This window comes from Haliotis rubra, unplaced genomic scaffold (genome assembly GCF_003918875.1).
Source record: "Haliotis rubra isolate DU_JTF1 unplaced genomic scaffold, ASM391887v1 Scf1374, whole genome shotgun sequence".
Lineage (NCBI taxonomy): Eukaryota > Metazoa > Mollusca > Gastropoda > Lepetellida > Haliotidae > Haliotis > Haliotis rubra.
The window spans coordinates 173,701-191,146 of NW_025765308.1; the positions used below are offsets into that span (position 1 = coordinate 173,701).

The 17,446-nt window shown below is 40.4% G+C and overlaps 1 protein-coding gene across 1 annotated transcript in view; it reads right to left on the reverse strand.

The window, feature by feature from the left end:
- Window positions 1–16,188, reverse strand: part of LOC124268358 (A-agglutinin anchorage subunit-like) — a 40,859-nt gene extending 24,671 nt beyond the window's left edge. Inside the window, exons 1-3 of the mRNA XM_046703333.1 lie at window positions 16,105–16,188; window positions 1,820–1,895; window positions 674–961 (exon numbers count right to left, since the gene is read on the reverse strand). Coding sequence (XP_046559289.1) covers window positions 674–961; window positions 1,820–1,883 — 352 coding nt within the window. The 5' untranslated portion in view covers window positions 1,884–1,895; window positions 16,105–16,188. The remainder of the gene's footprint in view (window positions 1–673; window positions 962–1,819; window positions 1,896–16,104) is intronic.
- Window positions 16,189–17,446: the final 1,258 nt, after the last annotated feature.

The following is a 17,446-nucleotide window of genomic DNA, read 5'->3' on the forward strand; positions in this document are numbered from 1 at the left end:
ACTCAAAGAAGTTAACAGTTCTACATAATAATTCGTCTGATATTTAATAATATCAGAAAGTTTAAAAGGAAATTTTAGAAAAAACTGACGCTAAACATATTCAACACAAAACTGAAAATTTCAACTGCCTATTTCACTTTCTCATGTTAAGCATTCGTGTTCAGTAAGAATTGTTTTGGGTTTGTGGAAGTCGCCTCAGAGACTGACAGTGACGGTTCGACTCTCGGACTTGACTTAACCCGAGCCAAGTGTTATCCCAAATATAACCAGTAACATCTAGTCACTTTTTAAAGGCATGTGTATTCATTATGTCAGTAACTGCCTAAGCCAGCGTCCTTTCTGTGATCCTATTTATGTGAAGGTAAGAGAACATACGTCAGTTTTGTAACGGTATTCCAATGTGCCAACAGGACAAAGTGGTATATTTTTAAAACACATTTGCATGTAAGAAAGACTGTTATATTTGAACATGACGCAGGACGCCAAAACAAAACATCAACAAAGGATAGAAAGATAGTTGAACTGTTTTGAAAGAATCAAGATCAACTTGATACATAACGCCATGAAAACAACACAAAATAAAATACTAAGTCATATTATATTGAGATATCGTTTCTCGTGATATTGTCGATTTCACCCATTGTAAATGCAGTATGTATTCATGCATACAAACCTGCGACCGTTAAATGGCATGCGGGCACTGTGGCAGAACTTGTGTTGGATATGACCCATGTTCCAGCATCTCTGATCTGAACCCTCCCTATCGTAAGGGTGGTTATATTTTCGGCATTCTTCTGGGTTGCAGAGTACGTAGTCGTGCCGCTGCATTGTGGACTACAAGTGACGACGTACTGGCTGTCGCTGGGGCGTACCCAAACGAAACGATCGTATACAATCTTTGCAGAGATGTCGTAGGATCCCGAAAGACGAGCTATTGCCGGGCATGGAGATTCTGTCGATACTGCAACAGAGGTCACCAAGTATCAGTAATCAGTATCATTCTTCTGATTTAATAGACATTCGTACGAGTGATTGAGTTTAATTTTAAAGCAATGCATATACCAGTTTTTTAATGTTGACGAGCAGCTGTAAATATATAATCAGTGAAACATGCGATTCTTGTAAAGCGTAAAGCCATACTCACTAACTCATCACTAAGATACCATGGACTGTGCTTCTCACACTCGTGAAACGTATATTTGTTTAACGTTTAGACTAGAGGAGCAAGTGTATACAAGGCGCAAGTAGCCATTTTGATGCTGCTGTTACCGTGTCTACTATTGCTGTAGACGATGCATCGAACTATCGATAGATTACAATTGTTGGAGCAATTAATCGATGGCAGAAACGAAAATCTATCGATGCATCGATAGTATGTGTGACTATCGATAGTTTAGTAATTGACTTCCGCTGATAGATGCGCAGCGCAACATACAGGAAGTACCAGATTCGTTCACTTTGATTAGATCTTATCCACCCCTGTTACCTCTTAAACAAACATATTGTCAATAACACAAGTTTAAATTTATGTTAAAACTGTTTACTTTATCTGGGTTTAAAGTTTCTTGTCGGTTATTAAAAGAGACTGAAACTACTTCAACTTTTTTCTGTTTCATATACACTATGACTTCAAACTTCAAGTAGAAAAGAACTAATGCAATAGTATTGCAATAGTATGTTGCAATAGACCATTGCAATCGCAGTAGTATGTTACGATAGACCATCGCTATCGCAGTAGTTGTTTCCCCCTCAAGAGTCCCCCCTAGTGTCTACTACTGTTGCTACTACAACTACTGGTGATCGAGTTGTCAAACCTTACCCGTCACAAATTGTGCTGACCACAGCATAATGCTGTAAATCAATACCATCGACAAAGACGCCATTTTCAAGATGATCTGGAACAAAATACAGGCATTGGTAGAAAGCGAGGGAGTGACATGGAATATACGGGAACACTGCCTGTGTTGTATGTACATAGAGACTAAAGGCAACGGTACTTCAGCCATGTAGCGACACTGTTTCAGCCATATAGCGACACTGTTTGAACCATGTAGCAACACTGTTTCAGCCATATAGCGACACTGTTTGAACAATGTAGCAACACTGTTTCAGCCATATAGCGATACTGTTTGAACCATGTAGCAACACTGTTTCAGCCATATAGCGACACTGTTTCAGCCATACAGCAACAGTGTCTGAGCTATATAGCGACACCGTTTCAGTCATATAGCGACACCGTTTCAGCCATATAGCGATACTGTTTGAACCATGTAGCAACACTGTTTCAGCCATATAGCGACACTGTTTCAGCCATCAGTCATATAGCGACACCGTTTCAGTCATATAGCGACACCGTTTCAGCCATATAGCGATACTGTTTGAACCATGTAGCAACACTGTTTCAGCCATATAGCGACACCGTTTCAGTCATATAGTCACACTGTTTCAGCCATACATCGACACTGTTTCAGCTTTATAGCGACGCTGTTTCAGCATATAGCGACACTGTTTCAGCCCTATAGCAACACTGTTTCTGCCATATGGCGACAGTGTTTCAGCATATAGGGACACTATTTCAGCCATACAGCGACACTGTTTCAGCCATACAGCGACGCTGTTTCTGCCATATAGCGACACTGTTTCTGCCATAAAGCGACACTGTTTCAGCCATACAGCGAGTCTGTTCCAGCATATACCGACACTGTTTCAGTCATACAGCGACACTGTTTCAGCCTTATAGCGACGCTGTTTCTGCCATATAGCGACACTGTTTCTGCCATATAGCGACACTGTTTCTGCCATATACCGACACTGTTTCTGTCATATAGCGACACTGTTTCTGCCATATAGCGACACTGTTTCAGCCATACAGCAACACTGTTTCGAACAAAAGGTACCTGTGTTTCAGCCATACAGCGACACTGTTTCAGCCAAAATGTAATTGTGCTTCAGTCATACAGCGACAGAGTCTGAGCCATATACAGAAAGCAACCTTGCAACACTGTTTCAGCTATATTGCAATGATGTCACTGTCCGATAGAGACACTGTGACGTGTGTTTTTTTCTAATGAAATTGTCATGATATTTGTACTCGACAAATGTAATACTCTTCATTTGAAAGGTAATTAATGATGGATCAGTCAACACACGCACGCACGCACGCACGCACACACGCACACACACACACACACACATACATACATACATACATACATACATACATACATGCATACATACATGCATGCATGCATGCATGCATACATAGCCGTGAAGATCCGGGTTAGAATTGATCTTCAGTAACCCATGCTTGTCGTATATTGCGCGTTTGTCTGGTCCCTACTCGATTATTTACAGACCGCCGCCACATAGCTGGAATATCGCCGAGTGCGGCGTTAAACAACAAACCATCCCTGCGTGTGTATCATCAAATTATACACTGTAATTACAATGTCTAATGTTCCGTCTTTTTACATTCCTAATGCATGGGAAAGCGTGACTTGGCTATGGTACACAGCTAATGAGCAATAATGCGACACAGATATTTTAATTCTATCACACTTCCTAAGTAAGAAACTGTTACATTTCATTCTAGTTGTACTGCATTCTCTCCCACAAGGCTGCTGAGACAGGGGCTATATCTTTGAGATGTTGAAAAAGTGAAGCCGACATAAAATTTTTGTAGTCTTGCTCTGATAAAACGTCAGTTTCAGTCAGGTAGTGACACTGTCTCAGCCATCTAGCTACATTGTCTCAACCTAAAGGCGACCCGTGAAGATACGGGGTAGAATAGGTCTTCAGCAACCCATGTGCTTGCCATAAAAGGCGACTATGCTTGTCGTAAGAGGCGACTAACGGGATCGGGTGGTCAGTTTCGCTGACTTGGTTGACACATGTCATCGGTTCCCAATTGCGCAGATCGATGCTCATGCTGTTGATCGCTGGATTGTCTGGTCCAGACTCGATTATTTACAGACCGCCGCCATATTGCTGGGATATTGCTGAGTGCGGCGTAAAACTAAACTCACTCACTCACTCACAGAAGAGGAATATGTAGGAAACGATGACAACAATACCAGTTACCTCCCAATTTCAATAGAAATCGATGAAGCGTGAGCGAGTGTACAGTGGAGGGAGGTACTTGAATGTGCAGTGGACCGAAGAAGACTCCCTAAAGATGTGGTAACAAAGGGGACAAAGGAAGGTATTGAATTGAGCGGTGTGAATGGAGCGACGATGGTGTTCGTTGGGTTGGATAGGAAAAGTCCGCCTGCTTTAAGACTGTCGTCTGCTAGCGAACCACTTCCGGTTTACACGTCCGAGGAAGGTTGCTGAAACAGTCTCGTTGCGTCGTTGCGGTGTGTGTGTGTGTGTGTGTGTGTGTGTGTGTGTGTGTGTGTGTGTGTGTGTGTGTGTGTGTGTGTGTGTGTGTGTGTGTGTGTGTGTGTGTGTGTGTGTGTGTGTGTGTGTGTGTGTGTGTGTGTGTGTGTGTGTGTGTGTTAAATGTAATCGGTATATTTAATACATTTGAATGAAATTGCGGTCATGTAGGAATGTATGTGCGTGTAGATTTTATGCATATATCTGAACATGAATGTATGACACCTTTCAATAGATCCATTACGGTTCTAACCACAGCATGAAACATTACTATGAGTGTGGCTAGCAGTTCGTATTTATAAACACATCGTAAGTAACAGATTTCTGATGAATGAACTCGCCCGCACACATGTCTAGGGTCAACATAACTCTGGGTATTTTCAGACCATCCAACTGTAAACAGTTACACATTGATAACAGGAGGGTGTAGCGTTTGTGCGGAATGCACTCATCCTTGTAAAGGTAAATCCATGTAAAAATACGCGTTTAAACTCACAATTTAAATGATGGCTTTACTTTTTAGCTGTATTGCTATGGATGGGAGGTTCGTAGATCTGTGAAGTGTGTATCGATGCCTGTCTAGGGACTACACATATATTATCATCGAGGTATATAAGGATTATATTCTAAGTATGCAACAAAAAAAACAAGCAATTCCATTCATATCACTCGCTCACGCTTCATCGATTTCTATTGAAATTGGGAGGTAACTGGTATTGTTGTCATCGTTTCCTACATTATCCTCTACTACTCACTCAACCTAAAGGCGACTGTGTTTTAAAACATAGAGCAACAAGCCTCGCGACACTGTTTCACCATAACACGATCGTCGTTTAGTCAGATAGCGAACCTTTGTGATCGGCAAGGTGTAAATGGGCCCTGTTGCCAGAACACCTATTTCAATTTTAATTATCTATCTCTCTATCTACAGTGACTCGGCCAAACAGCAAGAGGCTTTCCATTAGTATAGCGACATTGTTACGGCCGTACAGAGACGGTGTTTCACCTATACATGTACTCTGTTTCACCTATATATAGACACTGTTTCACCTGTACAAAGACACTGTTTCACCTATACAAAGACACTGTTTCACCTATACATAGACACTGTTTCACCTATACATAGACACTGTTTCACCTATACATAGACAATGTTTCACCTATACGTAGACTCTGTTTCACCTATACATAGACACTGTTTCACCTATACATAGACACTGTTTCACCTATACAAAGACACTGTTTCACCTATACAAAGACACTGTTTCACCTATACATAGAGGGTGCTTCACCTATACATATAGTCTGTTTCACCTATACATAGACACTGTTTTACCTATACAAAGACAATGTTTCACCTATACATAGACACTGTTTCACCTATACATAGACGGTGTTTCACCTATACAAAGGCACTGTTTCACCTATACAAAGACACTGTTTCACCTATGCATAGACACTGTTTCACCTATACATAGACACTGTTTCACCTATACATAGACACTGTTTCACCTATACATAGACACTGTTTCACCTATACAAAGACACTGTTTCACCTATACATAGACACTGTTTCACCTATACATAGACACTGTTTCACCTATACATATACTAGTACTCCGTTTCACCTATACAAAGACACTGTTTCACCTATACATAGAGGGTGCTTCACCTATACATATAGTCTGTTTCACCTATACATAGACACTGTTTCACCTATACAAAGACAATGTTTCACCTATACATAGACGCTGTTTCACCCATACATAGAGGGTGTTTCACCTATACATAGAGGGTGTTTCACCTATACATAGACACTGTTTCACCTATACATAGGCGCTGTTTCACCTCTACATTGACACTGTTAACACAGACGGCGTTTCACCTGAACAAAACACTGTTTCACCTCTACATAGACACTGTTTCACCTATACAAAGACACTGTTTCACCTATACATAGACACTGTTTCACACATACATAGACACTGTGTCACCTATACATAGACACTGTTTCACCTATACATAGACACTGTTTCACCTATACATAGACACTGTTTCACCTATACAAAGACACTGTTTCAGCCATATAGCGTGACAAACACGTATGTGATTTTGTAACTGAATACTGAATATAGTAGCCGGTGATGCAGGAAGAGTTTTTACTCTTAAACTCACTACAAATGTTTGCAGTTAATCAAATAGGAAGCAGACGAAGTATTGATTGAGACATTAAGGTAAACATTGGTTGGTAATATCATTACCGAATGAGTCAACTAAATCGATTGTACAATATGAAAGTTTACAAAAGTAATCTAAAACTACCTCATCGTGATATGACAGTGAATGTATCCCGGTTGGTGTAAGTATTCAGGTGTGAAATCAACACGTCGAAGAGTTTGGTGTATCAGAATGCAATTGGTACCATATACTTTAAAATCTTTCTAGAATATAGTTGGCAGCGGTACTAACCCTTACCCATCCAATGGAACTGCAACTCTCATCTACCTACAACGGTATTAGTAGATGCGACGTATCGGAAGAGTCATTTCCTAGCAGGCTAGACAAAGTTATAGATAGTGCGCGGTTGGTACAATAGTTCATTAACTGAGTTTAACACTTTAACATGTTTGAGCATTATGTCAATCCATTGAGGAGTAAAACTTCCATGAAGTTGGTCGTTTGCTGCAATGAAAGCAGTCGTACGTTGCATATAAATAGAAGGGACAAAACCTTTTCACCATTCATAAGAAACTCTGATAAAAGCAGAATCGATTGACAAATGTGACTTTATCATGACCATATAAATTTGTTTCACCAGTATTACAGCTGTACGATGTTGTTAGTAAACAAATCAAGTCTGGACCAGACAATCCAGTGATTGTCACCATGGGTTACGATGACAGAGCATGTGTTTATGAATCACTATGAAATAGTGATGATACCTGGTGTTCGCGAAAGGTGAGCGTATCCTGCCCCATCAAGTCAGAATAGAGAATTGCATCGGACATTATTTTTGTCGCTGATGAATAAAATTTGGAAATTTCCTCCACATGTCTACAATAGAAATTCTTCAAAGCTTTACTGAGGCCTTCAATGCTGTAACCTTGATCAAACAACTTCTGAGCAAAACCGAGACACCAGAAATGGGCATAGAAGTAGGGTATCGTCTTTGGGGTGACGACTGAACCCTTTGACCACGACTGACTGACTGGTTAAGTTTGGTTTTTACGCCGCAATATTCCAGCAACATCACGGCGGGGGACACCAGAGATGGGCTTCACACATTGTGCCCATGTGGGGATTCGAACCCGGGTCTTCGGCGTGACTGAGCCAACGCTTTAACCATAAGGCTACCCCACCGCCCCTTTGACCACGAGGCTACCCACTGATCCCATAGTTTACGGACACGTAAGAGACAATGCATGTACCTTGTGTTGAGTAACATGTAAACAAGAAAGGTATGACGCTCTTTGCAATCCTAAGAAATAGAGCACGCTCGACTGTACCTCAAACGTTGTAGAAATGTAAACACCAAAGGCTGGTGTTGAAATATTGCTCGACATGAAAGTTGACAATTGGGAAGTTGAAATCATCCCTTTTGTCATACAGCTTTGTGGAGAGTTTTGTGTCACTCTGACTCTTCCTGCATAAATCTAAATATGAAACCGTTGCGGTGGTTTCACTTGTCTTCTTAATGTCAAGTTCAGGTGGGTAAATTACTAATGTTATGAAAGCAGATAAAACGTAAGTTCCTCATCACTTTTAGGTGTGTACATGCAGGGGTCTGTTTATGAAAGATTCATACATAATAATGTTGCACGTGTTGAGCCCTACCTGTAGGAGTGGATAAGGAAATAGAGCGATCTTATGACATGTTGCACTCCCAGTCAAAAGCTGAGTGTCTCTGTCCACACGTTATGAGTGAGTGAGTGAGGTTAGTTTTACTCCGCACTCAGCAATATCACAGCTATATGGCGGCGGTCTGTAACTAATGGAGCCTGGACCACACAATCCGGTGATCAATAGCATGAGCATTTATCTGCGCAATGGGGAACCGATGACATGTGTCAACCAAGTCAGCGAGTCTGACCACCTGATCCCGTCAGTCGCCTCTTATGACAAGCATGGGTTACTGAAGATCAATTCTAAGCTATACCTTCACGGGTCACACGTTATGTGATCAAGCTTGCTCTGAAATAGTTCAGGTGTGGCCTTAACTCTCATCCAATACGGCTGCCACATGTCAAACATCTTTAGCCTAAAATTGTGTGTGTGTGTGTGTGTGTCTGTCTGTCTGTCCGTCTGTCTGTCCGTCCGTCTGTCTGTCTGTCTGTAAGTGTAAGTGTATATTATAAGTTGTTCAGTGGTCACAAGGGGAACATAAACAAACATCGAGGGTACATCAACCCATGGGCCCCGAGGGACCAGTGAACAACGTATTTATCTTATCGAACACCTTAATGTTGATATTGAATTGTTTGAAGCACGGGTACAAATCTTTTTGTAGCTATCGCTAGATCTTGTTGACAAGAAAAACAGATTTAGAGTTATCTCCCTTCCATCAATTTCCATTCGCGAAACATCGGTAATTTCCGTACATCATACGTGATTCAATGTTATTCGAGATAAAGAATTACTACCACAAACTACCAAATGAGTTGCCATTGACAGCGGGGTACATTGAAAATAATAGAAGGGCGCTCAGCCAATCAGAAAGCGACATTTATGTGTGAGAGGTAAGATAAATACATATATCCGCCACGATCTACGACTTTGTCTTGTTGGCTTTTGGGGTTGTTTTTTTGTTGGTGGTGTTGTTGTTATGGGGAATGAGTTCTTTATTTTATTTTCAATATTTTGCCTTGTTTCTAACGTGGCACTGGTGATATGCTCATTATGCTGTTTCTACCTTTCTTTCAACTGATGTCAACAATTGATGTTTTCACTTAGTTTCACTGTCGATATTTAAGCAAATCGTGCGAAAACTAGTCACCAACCACTAACGGTCTAACCATCATATAAAAACAGCATCAGACCCAAGTTGTCCAATTACAGAACGTGTTGCAGAACTGGGACCTTGCTGCTCATGCCATAAACTCCAATTTATGGCAGAAAACGAAAGCCAGTGTCATCTGAAGTTTGCTGAGAAAACAATGAGTGACATGCTGGACATTTAGTCAAGAATAGACACCCTTTGAGGCAGCAGATATGTTACCCGCCTTGCTGATGTGTTACTACGTGCATATGAACAAAAGAAATCTGTTCGTACTGGTAAAACAAAAGACGGAAAAATGTTCAACTTAAGCTTCTCGAATTCAGGGATTTTATATCGTTCAATAATGGTTTACATTCCTTTCAATTTTTTTAAAAACCTGGGACACTATCCACAACACATTCGTAGCACTATGCCGCCCGTAAGTTACGGTAAAATAAAGAGTTACGATTGATTGTAACGTTATGAACGCTGGATCGGAGCTACGACAGTCGTAAGTCTATGTTGAAGTATGGGGGTTACGATCAACTTAGCGCTGCAATCGCTTTGAGGAACGGGGCCCAGAACTAGAAATAATGAGAACCATATCACCGCTTCATATCTGTTTCATATTCAGATGACTGTTTGACAAGAGGGATGACATGACATTTTCCCTTCCTTTCGGGCAATATTCTGTTAGAACTGGGTGCTGTTGTACAACACAAACTTAGCGCTAAGACCACCTAAAGTCCATGTTAAGGTATGGGAGCTACTGTCACCTTAGCGCTATGATCGCTCTGTACAACGGCACCCTGGGCCCCGTTTCACAAAGCTCTCGTAAGCCTAAGATCTCGTAACTTTTCTCGTAGCATTCGTACTTCCTATGTTACGGTATAGGAGGTACGAATGCTACGAGAAAAGTAAAGAGATCTTAGGCTTACGAGAGCTTTGTGAAACGGGCCCCTGGTCTTCTTGGTCTACCGTAGACAACGTTTTCAGGTATACTTGAACATGGTCTAACTACGGAAAAGAATAAATCGCGTTGTAAGACCCTTTCCCCAAAGATGTTTGGTCAACGTGACAATAAGCCCGGCAAAGATTTCGTTGTTGCTCCACTGCTTTATCATAATGTCACTAGTGCATGTTTTAACCCACTGTAGATATTCACTGCACTGCTAAATCAAGCAACCAGTGAAGATATGGGTTAGAATTGATCTTCAGTGAACCATGCTTGTTGTAAGAGGCGACTAACGAGATCAGGTGGTCAGGCTCGCTGACTTGGTTGACCACATGTCATCGCATCCAAATAAGATCAGTGTCCATGGTGTTGATCACTGGATTGTCTGGTTAAGACTCGATTATTTACAGACCGCCTCCATATAGCCGGAATATTCCCGAGTGCGGCGTAAAACTAAACTCACTCACTGCTAAATGAAGGTCTGTTTGGCTGTAGTTATAGCCTCCACGTAAGCTAATAAAACAAACAGGAAGCATGAATACTTGGCCAGGAAGTAAAATTTATCAAACAATTCAATACCAATTCATGGCTGAAATAGTGCAATCAAGACGACACTGTATTTTGGTGTTATGAAAGGACAATCAATTCAAATTTAGGCGATCAATGAAGGGTGTTGTTTATAGATTGATCAATTTATTACAAACATTTTTAACACGACAATTTAAAAACTGTACTGTTTCGAACCTTCAACCAATGTATATTTAACGACAGAGTGTGAAAATATTGATTATCGCTGTATCAGCAATTTTGCATACAAGCATGTATTTAGCTCCAATATAACCTAGAGATAGTAACATACAACATTAGGAAACAGGGCTATTGAATGATATTTAAATGTTTGGACAGTTAGAAATTCCAAACAGTTTTGACAACATGATAACAATGGATGGGTGAGTGAGTGAGTGAGTTTAGTTTTACGCCGCACTCAGCACTATTTCAGCTATATGGCGTCGGTCTGTAAATAATCGAGTCTGGACCAGACCATCCAGTGATCAACAGCATGAGCATCGATCTGCGCAATTGGGAACCGATGACAAGTGTCAACCAAGCCAGCGAGCCTGGCCACAGGATCCCGATGGATTGGTGAAAACGTCACACTGAAATGTAACGTGATTCTAAGTTCAGTATTGTTTTGTTTGTATATGTTTTTGATTTGATGGAATAGTTTCACAAAACCACTGTGTCAAAGATTTGTTTTTACTTATGTGCTAATTATTTAGCAATATTTCAACTACACTGCAAGTAATCCAGCTTGGACCAGACAATCCAGTGATTCACATAACGAGCATGATTCTGGGAAAAAGAGACACGGGCAACCAATGTAGTCTTGTGCTACATTCATTTTCCGAGGATTTGGAGGAAATATACAGATCACGTTCAAACCAACGCTAATGGTTAATGCCTTTACCGAAGGTAGTAATGCAGAAGAGTACGACTGCGTATATAGGGCTGTATCCGCTCTTACAGGCTCACACAGATTGTGATACCTGTGATGGAAATGGTTCTCTGAGAATTGTGGGCTCCTGTAAACATCAATGGCTGATTGTACTGATTAAATACCAAATCAAGGAGTTCGATTTACGTTTTTATCGAGAGTGGTTACATGGTTATTTCCAGGAAAGCGAACGCCTCATTCTGGAGCGTTATCTTATGAGCCGACCACTCGATAGTGGCCTCCGCTGTATAGATGATAGAGCACGGATTGTGAGTGGAGAGTGATATACTGATATACTGGATAAGGTGTAATTTAGTGAAAGGATAGTGATATACTGGATAGAGCACGGAATTCTGAATAGTGCGCTTTGATATACTCGATAGAGCGTAGAAGAGTGAATAGCGGTATGGTAGATAGAGCATGGAGAATATCTACAGCTGATATTCTGGATAGAAGGTGAAATAGTGAATCGAGCATGGTAGAGGTATAGTGGATAGAGTGTGGGTAGTGAACACTAGGGCTGCGCAATATAACCGGTTTACCGGCATTTTACCGGTTCAGACATGAAATCGATACGTATTGCGATACCCGGATCGAAAACCGGTTTTCGACATGCATTCGGAAAACTTCGTAACACTCGGAAACCTTCGGATATTTCCGTTTTCACACCGGAAATCAAGTTAGTTCGGTTTTGAAGTTGTGTTCTTAATTTTGTTCAAGTGTTTCGCAATGTTTTGGATCTGAATGTTATATATATATATTTACTCATTATTGACCAGTGATCCCTGATATGTCCTGACCAGGTCAAGTTGCTGTCTAAAATCTCAGGGCTTTTTTGAAAGTGGAGAAACTAGTTCAAACTAGTAACCACTGTGATGATGTTAATTTGTTCTTTCCCTTTGTTTCCTTCATTTTAACATGATTAAAAGGTTTTATTAAAGCTTAATCAAGCATAGAGATTTTGTTGTGTTTTTGCTTTATAAATCAAGCATTAACTCGATTATAAGTAATTTTTTATTAAAAACATATTCGTGCAATATATCGCAATATGGAAATTCTCTGCAATACCCACCCCTAGTGAACACAGCGTCATATATAGAGTCTGATGTAATGGATAGAGTATGAAATAGTGAATAGAGCGTGATATACTTGGTGTTGTGTGGAATAGTGGACAGAGCTTCCGATATAGTGGATAGAGCGTGATATACTTGGTGTTGTGTGGAATAGTGGACAGAGCCTGATATATAGTGGATAGAGCGTGATATACTGGGTGAAGCGTGGAATAGTGAATAGAGCCTGATATAGTGGATAGAGCGTGATATACTTGGTGTTGTGTGGAATAGTGAACAGAGCCTGATATAGTGGATAGAGCGTGATATACTTGGTGTTGTGTGGAATAGTGGACAGAGCCTGATATAGTGGATAGAGCGTGATATACTGGGTGAAGCGTGGAATAGTGAATAGAGCCTGATATAGTGGATTATTTATAGACCTCCGCAACTAAGCTGGAACACTGCAGCTTGCGACATTAGAGGACCAACCAACTAACCAAAATCTGCGGCGTAAAACTAAACTCCCTCAGTCACTCACTCGTGGTTCAAATTTTCACAAAACGGCGCTAAGTTACCGTAGCGCTGCCTTGACCATAACACGAATACTGTATCATACATAGACGTTGTGAAGCCCTGGTTTGGATCGAATTTACCTGCTCTATTAACTGTATAGCTAAAATATTTAGTTCGAGTTATGTTTTCGGAGCTTGAGCAATTGATTGTCTGGTCTGGACTCGATTATTTACAGACGGCAAGCATATAGCTGGAATATTCCTGAGTGCGGCGTTAAACAACAACCCAACCCAAATCGAGTGATGTTCGCAGCACACACCATTGTCCTGTCACAAAACATTCATTGTCGGCTTCCTCGTTGATAGGAGACCAATACAGTTTGTTCAGGAACAAGTTTGTTGTATTGTGCCTTTGTTACATTTGACCCTAAACATATCGACACAACATAACATCAAACGATAACATATCTACCTATATAAAATAATTATGATACTCATGTGATGTTTTTAAGTCATATTTTTTCTTTCCGACGCAATTTTGAGTGGTCATAACGTGATATCGCAGCCAACATGTACATTATCAGACAAATGTTTGTGTGGTCATAACGTGTTATCGCAGCCAACATGTACATTATCAGACAAATGTTTGTGTGGTCATAACTTGGTATCGCAGCCAACATGTACATTATCAGACAAATGTTTGTGTGGTCATAACGTGGTATCGCAGCCAACATGTACATTATCAGACAAATGTTTGAGTGGTCATAACGTGGTATCGCAGCCAACATGTACATGAGACAAATGTTTGAGTGGTCATAACGTAACGTAGCATCGCAGCCAACATGTACATTATCAGACAAATGTTTGTGTGGTCATAACGTGGTATCGCAGCCAACATGTACATTATCAGACAAATGTTTGTGTGGTCATAACGTGGTATCGCAGCCAACATGTACATTATCAGACAAATGTTTGAGTGGTCATAACGTGGTATCGCAGCCAACATGGGTACATTATCAGACAAATGTTTGTGTGGTCATAACGTGGTATCGCAGCCAACATGTACATTATCAGACAAATGTTTGTGTGGTCATAACGTGGTATCGCAGCCAACATGTACATTATCAGACAAATGTTTGTGTGGTCATAACGTGGTATCGCAGCCAACATGTACATTATCAGACAAATGTTTGTGTGGTCATAACGTGGTATCGCAGCCAACATGTACATTATCAGACAAATGTTTGTGTGGTCATAACGTGGCATCGCAGCCAACATGTACATTATCAGACAAATGTTTGTGTGGTCATAACGTGGTATCGCAGCCAACATGTACATTATCAGACAAATGTTTGAGTGGTCATAACGTGGTATCGCAGCCAACATGTACATTATCAGACAAATGTTTGTGTGGTCATAACGTGGTATCGCAGCCAACATGTACATTATCAGACAAATGTTTGTGTGGTCATAACGTGGTATCGCAGCCAACATGTACATTATCAGACAAATGTTTGTGTGGTCATAACGTGGTATCGCAGCCAACATGTACATTATCAGACAAATGTTTGAGTGGTCATAACGTGGTATCGCAGCCAACATGTACATTATCAGACAAATGTTTGTGTGGTCATAACGTGGTATCGCAGCCAACATGTACATTATCAGACAAATGTTTGTGTGGTCATAACGTGGTATCGCAGCCAACATGTACATTATCAGACAAATGTTTGTGAAATCAATACTGACACCAGGAACATGCGGTAGTTACATCGTTCGGGATTCATCGGCGCATTGACATAAAGGTGGTACTTGTTGGTTTAACATCGTAAACTTTTCAGATTCAGGAAACAATATTCATACTAAAATTGAAGTGTAACTGTACACCGATTCAATTTAAACTTGAAATCAGACAAATTAAATTCGGTTCAGACACGACCTGATAGTTCAATGCTAACACCGCAAACATTTCAGCTTCGGGAGACGATTCAGGAGGGCGGTAGTGGGGGGATAGCCTAGTGGTTAAAGCGTTCGTTCGTCATGTCGAAAACCCGGGTTCGAATCCCCACATGGGTACGATGTGTGAAGCCCAATTCTGGTGTTCCCCGCAGTGATGTTGCTGGAATATTGCTAAAAGCGGGGTAAAACCTCACTCATTCACTCAGCTAAAACTGTACATTTTGTCCATTAAAAATGAATTCCATCCGGGTGATGTGAAAATTCTGAGTACGTGAAACCTCTGTCTTATCAAACTCGCATATTTTCCATATTCATGATGTTAACATTTTAAAATATTTTACGCATTTCATGAATTATACTACAGAATTCCGTTTCATTATGATTACTTTTAATCCATAATGATCAATGGAATATTAGTAACGAAACGCTTTCATCATAAAATGGGAGAGTTATTTGATGATCTTTGCAACATAATTTAATACATGTATATTTATATTAATAAGTAATTAATATTTCAAAGTAGGGATATCTCTTTTTTTTAAACCGATGTCACAAATATTGATATTTTATATCTTTAATAAGACAAATAGTTTAACAGTGTAACGGGACACCTGGTTGAGATTTGCAATAGTCATTGTACGTCAGATGCCCGTAGATTTTGTTGGATGATTGGCTAAAGCCCAAATCTTTTTGCGTTCAAGTCGAAAATAGGACAATAACTCGAAGTCATATCGTACACCTCTGACGAAAACTGAGAAACAGACTGTAAACCAACCTACCTGAAAGGTATCGATCAGTGTGGTCAGTTTGGTCAGTGTGGTATGTTGCTAACCCGTCCGTCCAGTGTGGTGTCTCACTTGTCCTATCCACACAAACTATTAATCCACAACAGGGAAGTTTTCGTTGAGGAAAAAGTAGCAAAACGCCATCAACTGTTCTACATGTCACTCTATGTGTATATATTTAGACAATCAACATTGGAGCAAGCCTGGCACGCCCAGATAACTCATCTGAATATATTCACTCTGTCCAGGTGTATTCACGTGGGTCAGCATCTTGAGGAAACTTTCAACTGTGAATACGAGCTAGCCAGTATGTACATTTTCAGAGAGAGGCCGGCTGACTGAATAAGACTAAAATCTGTGAGCTGATTATATGTTAAGTGAATAGACGATGTAATGATTTATTCAAGACATATAGTCGATTCAGAATTGATTATTGAATATCGGCCAAGCAAAAGCAAATAAGATCATAATGGCTTGATCGACACGATTTTATCTGTTTCAGAAGTTTCACATGATACACCATGTGTAGATCATAGGGTCAGATCGTGTAGATCATAGGGTCAGATCAGCAAGGGAAGTTCATGATCGGACATGGTACACCATGTGTAGATCATAGGGTCAGGTCATCAAGGGAAGTTTATGATCAAACATGATACACCATGTGTAGATCATAGGGTCAGATCATCAAGGGAAGTTTATGATCGGACATGGTACACCACTTGTAGATCATAGGGTCAGATCATCAATGGAAGTTTATGATCAAACATGATGCACCATGTGTAGATCATAGGGTCAGATCATCAAGGGAAGTTTATGATCAGACATGATACACCACTTGTAGATCATAGGGTCAGATCATCAAGGGAAGTTTATGATCAAACATGATACACCACGTGTAGATCTTAGGGTCAGATCATCAAGGGAAGTTTATGATCAAACATGATACACCACGTGTAGATCATAGGGTCAGATCATCAATGGGAGTTTATGATAAAAAATGATACACCACGTGTAGATCATAGGGTCAGATCATCAAGGGAAGTTTATGATCAAACATGATACACCATGTGTAGATCATACAGTCAGATCATCAAGGGAAGTTTATGATCAAACATGATGCACAACGTGTAGATCATAGGGTCAGATCATCAAGGGAAGTTTATGATCAAAACATGATACACCACGTGTAGATCATAGGGTCAGATCATCAAGGGAAGTTTATGATCAAACATGATGCACTACGTGTAGATCATAGGGTCAGATCATCAAGGGAAGTTTATGATCAAACAAGGTACACCGCGTGTGGATCATAGGGTCAGATCATGAAGGAAAGTTT